Genomic DNA, 7,971 nt, shown 5'->3' with positions numbered 1-7,971 from the left:
TCTTAAAGCTACAACAGCTGTTTAGTTTGTTTTCTATGCTAAGGTCAATTTGATATCAATTTAATTGATTGTAAATTCATATCAAATCTATTATTGCTTCATCCTCAATATTTCACATCGGAAATCAATGAAATTGACCCTTAATTTAAAAATACAACTTGATATTCTTGTTTACATCATTTCAAGTCAAATCAAAGATTGTAAACAAGAGTATAAATAGATTTACGTTAAGATAAAAAAGTAAGACCGACGGCAACTTTCGAAAAGCCTCTAAAAAATTCCCCTACAACTAATCAACGGCATCACGTTACACAAAAAATAACATTAAACTTTAAATAAATATTTGTTTAGTCTTCTTTTGCTAATTTTAATGTAAATAACCAACAACTGAGGTGCCCAATTAGCTGTGACATTTCAAAAATTTTTAATCACGAATTTTATACTTTTGTTTTGTTTTTAAAAAGACATACAGACATGTGAATGCGAAGCTGAAAGCCAAATTAATTTAATGTATAGATAGTGATAGATATTTTAGATTGTAATGAAGATAATAGTTAATGAAATTGAATGGCTTTGTGCGAAATTATGATGTGGGATTCGAAAATAAATAGTCAGGAAATGTGAATTAGGACTGACCAGAATATCCTAACAGGCAAAGAGCACGCTTTTATTGTGCACAAAAAGCGGTTAAAATTTTTTCTTAGGCTTGTGTTATTTGGGTTATTTAATGGCATTAATGACAAGCAGAATTCGAAGTCGAATCGGATTTCGAATGTGAAAGTCGACTCAAGTCAACTCGGCTCCATATAACATTTGAGTCGATTTCGAGTTCCGACGACAAGTTAATAACCAAATTATTTCTAGTTCTGATGAATTTTTATCCACTCAGAGATGAGCCTGAAACCAGGCTGAGAAATTAGGTGTTAATTAGTGACGTATTCATGAGAAAAACAGGGAAAGGATGCACCTGATGTCTAGTTCTAAAGACCTTTTTTCCCATTCAAGAATGAGGCAGACGCCAGACAAGGGCTTTGTCTAAAGATAAAAGTTCCCAGCTCAAACCTGGCTAACGAATCCTAGAAAAGTTTCTTATTCAAGGGAGCGAACTAATGGACAACGCAGGTGACAAATTACAAGCGTTACTGCATTTGTCACTTGATAAGCATGGACAGCTTACATAATAAGTGACAAAAATGATTGCATTTGCCATCAAAGTTGTCCATCTCCTGTACTCAATATTATAATGATTCAATCCTAATCTAATAGAAGTAGAATAAAATCATAAAGCTTTCAATTGAAGCAGAATTTAAATTCTAAGAATTTGCCCGATCGACAAGAAGCATGTGCGCATGAGTCATACTGATTAAGTATACAACAAGCACACTCAATTATGTTTGTTGCCAATTGTCTACTAGGATTCTCGTTCTTGGAAATTTATGATCAATCCCCAAAATCATCATCCATTAAGCCATTTTGTTACCATTTCAATTACCATCAAAAATCCTGTAAATAAACTTAGACTTAAGAAAAATTTGTTAAAACTTACTCTATAAGACATTACTTCTATAAGCATTTTTTACTTGTTCCTTATAATAAATCATATAAAATTCAAAAAAATACCAACATGTCATGTATTTAGTAGATGATGTATATCCTCAAAAGATCTTAAATTATTATTATTGGTACAAATGAAATTCTTTCATGCCCAGGCATATGCGGAAGTATGGAAAGTTTCATGTGAGATACCAGACAGCAAGCAATTCCCATAGTAAAAAAATATATGATAAATTTATGTAGTTCGCCGAACTCTCTAAATGCCTGTAAATTGTATTGTATTATGTAAAAAAAAATCTGTGGCGTGCTGTATATTTTTTTATATGCTGATGAATACAGAAGAAAAAAATTTACTTTGCAAAGCACATCATGTATCTGTTTCATTGTCTTTAATTCCCTTTAGGTAACTCTAGTAGCAGATTAGCGTGTGTAGCATTCTGTCGATATCACGAACATATCACAAATGTTTGGGAATATTCATGCATCAATTTCATCGGAAGTAAAATATCAATGGGAATTTTCGTTATCTTGTCATGCATCAAGTTTGATGGATTTTAAGCTTTAAGGTTTTGTGCTGATTCCTGTTGGAAGTTCTAGGAAAGTTTTTTATTTGATTTGAGATTTTCAGAGTGGATTTGAATATTCACAGATTCTTGAATTTAATTTGCAAAGTTTCCTGTTGTCAGTCAATCTAAATGAATGAATTGTAAGTTCCATGCTGAATGAAGTGAAGCATTCAAACAGCAGAACAATTAATTTTGGAGCTTATTATCACGATTGACATGATCCTTAACTGGCAATGAGAATACTCACTCAAATGAGGGCGTTCCTGCATATAATCTTACGTACTTACTTACTTCGGTGGCCGTAGAGTCATCAAATGTGATCCAAGACCTCCCATAGATTCGAACTCGCAGTCGACTTAAATTTGTATGAAGTCGAGTCTACTTAAGTCAAGTTCTGACATAGATGTACTAGCATATGGCCTAATAGGCAAGTAATAGCTAATTACTAGTACGTATTACTAACTCTATTACTGGCTATCATTCGTCAATTTCCAATTTCAAGTGCAATCCTGCCTCTATCTACAGTTTCCTTCCATTTAGACGGCAATATGATCTTTTGTCATTCATAAAGTCAGATTTAAAGGCCTTCAAATATGAAGGAGCTTTTATCACTTATGTTAGCGCATCCTACAACAAAATTACTATAAAATCAGCTTTGTCATCTAACCTGATGCGACATAAATGAAGGAAGCTCCATTAGGGAGAATTTAAGGCAAGTTTAAACCAAATGACAGCCAAATGGAAGTGGCTTTCCATAAAATGGAAGTGGATAGAAGCTAAATTGAGGTGGCTTACTATTTGGATGTCAAATGAAGGCGGCTTCCATTTGGTTCTAATAAAAGAGCTTTAGAAGAGCTATCAAAGCTGAATTGCAGAGCCTTCTCCATTTTATCGCTTGGGTAAAAGCTTAAGTCTACCTTAAATAAGCATTTAACATCCAGTTTGCATCCAGCAAGGAAGTTCATAACAATTTCCCATCCAATATTTTTTAATTTCCCTCTTCAATTTTATACATCCACAGCAAATTTCATCCCCCCCGTTTCCATACATCAACATGCTAACAGGAATGCAATAACTTTTTAATATCGGAGCCTCTCAATTGTGTGATGAAAATAAAAAAAGAATTCTAGATTTTTTACACCATAGCTTGAATGAAATTTATTTTCTCATGGAATGTGAAATGACTGTGACTTATTCAGAACGTCGGACGGGAGGGGACCAAAATTTTTCCAATAAATGTCAAATGTTTGGATAAAAAAAGAATTTTTCTTTTTTTGTTAGCTTTAATCTATGCTTTGTCGATATGTGGTGATTTTGATGTTACATCCAGTGAAACTTTTACGTCCTTCCTTTTTCTATGGACATAAATTTATGATCGAAAACATAAAAAAAGTTGATTTTTGATAGGAAAAAAAGTTTTTTTGTGTGGTTTTTGTTGATTGGAATTCTTGCTTTAATTTGGGTTAGAATTGGTATTTATGGTCTTGTTGCAGGAATTGTGTGATTAATGATGTGGTTTTGATGCATCAACTAGTGAACAATTTAGGGTAAATTTGAAGAATGTTAGGTAAAGATTGATGCAGTTTTGGAGACAATTAGGACAAATCAGAACAGGATGAGACACTTAAAATGGCAACAATGTCCAGTCGCTGTCAGGATTTCAGCGTTCATTGCTCCCTGTTGTGAGTTACAAGAAGTTACGATTAACAACGACTAAATGACCATAATCAGCAATCACATCTGAGAATCTAAAATTAAATTTCCCAAAATTAATCTCACAAAAAGGCATTAAATACCTTTTTCATCCAAATCATCCTTCAAACTCAATACCAGAGTGTGGCTTTCTCAAAAATGATGGTTAATTTTTTCCAAAAAAAATATTTTTTTCGATAAAATTCAAATTTTTTTTGACCGTTACTCATACTTTTCTTCGTAACGTAAATTTTTATTTTAAAATAAGTTGAGTTCGAATAGTTCGAATTTCTTCGACATTCAAATGTCGAAGAATTCAAATTTGAGACGGCCACACTCTGCTCAATACCTAATCTAATTCACAAAAGAATTGAAGGTCAACCCCAAAAGGAACTTTCAATTGTATCCTCAAAACTAAATCGATTCCAATTCTCAAATAGTCACATAAAAGCCTTAATAATATTCAATTTGCGGTAGCTTTAACCAGAATTAAATGAAATTGATTAGCAAAATTGATTTGGGTATAATACTGTTATTGTTGTTATAGGCTTTCATTATCAAAAATTTTCCATCGGCTTTGAATTGACAGAACGAAGTCTCATTGTGATGAACAAGAAGAGGTTAAGGATGGTAAGCCTTTGGGGGGTAAATGAAGTGATGCGATAAAGAAAACTCTCAAATTGCTCTCAGAAAAGAAGAAATTTTTGTTTTTTTATTTTTAGGCTTTTATTGGAATGAAAGAAAAATTAGAAAGGCTTCGGTAAAGGCAATAAATAAAAGTCTAATGGTTGATTAAAAGAAGCAACGATAAGTAATTAAATAAATGAATAATTAATGGGACAAAGAATGACTCCCTTTCATCGTCCTTGGAGATTGTTATGAATCAGTCTTGTCTTGTAGATTGCTGGCTGGAAAATTTTATGGAGATTTTAAATTTAATTAATTTTTATTAGGGTCTTAGATCACCATAGAGTTGGTGTACTGAAAACTGGATATTTTGAAGAAATATCAGAATTAAAATTTAAAATTTGAAAATTTAACGGTCAAATGAAATTTGAATAATTTTAAAAATTAAAATGAACAAATTTTCAAAATTTAACGGTCAATTGAAATTTGAAAAATTAAAATAAATGAAATTTGAAAATTTAACCGTCAATTAATTTTGAAAAGTTTAAAATTCAAGATTGAAAATTTAGCGGTAAAGTAAAATTTGAAGAATTAAAAATTGTAAAATTTTAAAATTTAACGGTCAATTGAAATTTGAAAATTTAAAGGACAATTGAAATTTGCAAAATCAAAAATTAAAATTAGCAAAATTTGAAATTTTAACGGTCAAATAAATTTTGAAAAAACTAAAAAATCAGAATGGAAAAAATTTAAAAATTTAACGGTCAATTGAATTTTAAAACATTGAAAATTAGAATAAACAAAATTTGAAAATTTAACGGTAAAATAAAATTTGAATCTCAAGATTTAGTTGAGCACCCCTGAAAAACAGCACATAAAAACTAATTACCAACAAATTCTTCTATGGCATCTCAAAATTATCATCAACATAAATTTTATTTCTTTTTATCCGAATTTTTCACAATAATTTACATCATCTTCTTCATCCATTCCAGAGACACTTTTAACATTTTTTTTTTGTTCCTCGAAAATGCAATTAAAATGAATATAAATTAAATGTAATTTCTCAATTTTTTTCTTTACAAATATTTTGTTACTTACAATTTTTTTTCTTTTTTTTTACTTTATGCAAAACACGATTTTTTAATAAAAGTGAATGGACTTTCAGGTGAATCACGACAAGATATTTACATAGTTGTGATGTTTACACTGAGAGAAAAAAATAATAATTTTGAGAGATTTTTGGTACTTTCTGTAATTTATCATTTTTAATTTTGGGCAGCTTTAGAGATTACCACTCATAGATTCGGCAGATTTTAACTGAATTTGACTACTTCTTTAACCCATAGCTAGGATGAAACCCATAACCACATGGAAGTTTTTATTCTGAGCAGTACACTAGGAAATACTTGTTTTGTATGATCAAATGTGCCAAAAATAGAGCACGCGAATTTGACATGGAGTTAAGTCGACTCTGATCGGTTTTTTCATTCCAAACCCATGACGACTTCGAGCTCTGGCCAAAACAGTCATCATCGTGTGATTGTTGTTCCTTTAGATTCTCAAAACCGAGACCTATACATTGTAGAATTTCTTAGCAGTCTCGGTTTCTGTCTCGACCTAACAAATTCATCGAAACCGAGACTTTAGGACACCCTAATTGAACCTTCACATAATTAGGTCATTTTGTCACTAGAACTGCTCCCTAAAAGCGTAATGTAGACAAGAAGCGTAAAGTTTGAGCGCTGCTGAAATACCGTGTTGACAGTAAGACTTTAAGTCGCCCTGACGGCTATTTATCGACTAATTCGGTCAATTTGAACAAAAAAGTATGATGTTTTCTGCATCTGTAGCAGTTTAGGGTTGTGTCACTGTCCCAGTGACTGTCTAGTATCGCTCAGTTGAGCTAACCCTACACGCATATCTCGAATTGCTCCTTTTTGATGATTTTATCAATTCCATATATATTTAATCTTCAACTCATTCATCCAGCGATAGAGTCAGCTTTAGACACAAGCTTAGGGAAGCCATTAATCGCAATTGATCTGCTCGGCTAGCGAAGTAAATAAGTAAAGTTCATCCAATCTCAAAACTAATTATTTTCTCTCAGTGCAAATTCCTTTAAACATAATTTTCTCATTTTTTCATTTTGCAAATATATAAAAAGACTTCAATAAAATAATTTTTTTTCTCTCTCTTTTTTTTCATATTTTTTTTTTCTTTGTCTCAATTTGATTTAAATTTGAAAAAATTTATCTACAATTTTTAATTTTTTTTATTTTCTTGTTTATCACATTTTACGTTTTAAGACCATTCCCATTCTTAAAGCTGACATTGTTGTTCAGTTTTTTATCGTATCATCTGTGGACGGATGCTTCTTCACAAAAGCAGCTCGTCTGTAATGAATTTTAAAAGATATATGAGATGTGGAAAGATTAAATGAAGAAAAAAAAATTTGAAAAGAAAATTTTTTAATATATTTTTTATGGATTTTTTTATTGTGAAATGGAGGAATAGAAAGTTTTTAGGGATGACTAGAGGGAAGAAAAGTTTAAAAAAAAGTTTTTTGATTTGAAGTTTGATGAATTTTGTTTGATTTAATTGAATTGTCTTGTTTTGAGATATGAATTGGGTCAAATGGAGTTGTAACTGGGTAAACGGCTAATTTTTGATTGCTTTTTGATGTAGTCTTGACTAGAATGCTAGGGATAAGTTAGGGCTTTGAATCCTTTCAATGCTGAGATTGAATTGTGCGCTATCCCGCAATCAAACTCGAGTTTAAGTCCATTTTAATCCCGCTAATGAGAGCCATACATAAGATGCGAATTAGGCAAAAAATCTGGTTTATATCTGACGTGACTCTGGTCTGAGGTCTGATTCCTAGACTAGGGAATAAAAAATCTCTAAAAACAAACTATGGAGAGGTTATATACTCGTATATTGCCAAAGAACCCTAACCAACCACTTTATATCAAAGTTTCATTAGCTCTCCCAGGAAGAACAGCCATTTATGGATCAATGAGTACAAACCAGAGTTGGTAGGACTCCATTGTAGAGGCACTGTTTAGAGCCTGGACTTGCAAAATCCTATAAATTGGTAGACTGTACTTTTCTGTCATAAATCTTTCTTTTTTTGAAAAATAGCGTTTGGAAACTCTTCCCCAAATACTTCCTCAAGAGGTACTTCATGTGTCCCTCCTTCCTCTTCGTGCATATGTGTACATTTCCTAGGGGAATCAACATCTCCCTCCAAAAAAAGCTTCAGCTTTCTCTATATTTCCATACCCTCACTGCATGGAAATACCAAAGGAAACCAATGCTTGCTTCTTTCCTTATCTATACATTTCCGGCTTCAACCTCCGTCCCACCATCTACACTTCGTTAAATCAAAATTTCAAATTCTAATAACTTGTTAAACATTCCTTAGTGCAATCTGACCCTCATTCCGGACATCATAAATTCAACCTTTTCCAATAAAATATGACAAGAACAAAAATCCACATTTAAATATTTTCATCAAACATGTTTTATG

The 7,971-nt window shown here is 31.8% G+C and overlaps 1 protein-coding gene across 5 annotated transcripts in view; it reads right to left on the bottom strand.

Annotated features, from left to right (window-relative positions):
- Positions 1-5,358: 5,358 nt before the first annotated feature.
- The window catches only part of RYa-R (RYamide receptor), a 173,737-nt gene continuing 171,124 nt past the window's right edge, over positions 5,359-7,971 (bottom strand). For all 5 annotated transcript variants that reach the window (XM_070635054.1, XM_070635053.1, XM_070635057.1 and 2 more), the window contains one exon: positions 5,359-6,835. In XM_070635054.1, coding sequence (XP_070491155.1) covers positions 6,797-6,835 — 39 coding nt within the window. In that variant the 3' untranslated portion in view covers positions 5,359-6,796. The remainder of the gene's footprint in view (positions 6,836-7,971) is intronic.

This window comes from Chironomus tepperi, unplaced genomic scaffold (assembly GCF_022539635.2).
Source record: "Chironomus tepperi strain 1889 unplaced genomic scaffold, CSIRO-AGI_Ctep_v1 contig_85, whole genome shotgun sequence".
Classification (NCBI taxonomy): domain Eukaryota; kingdom Metazoa; phylum Arthropoda; class Insecta; order Diptera; family Chironomidae; genus Chironomus; species Chironomus tepperi.
This window is presented reverse-complemented; position numbering and strand designations above follow the sequence as displayed.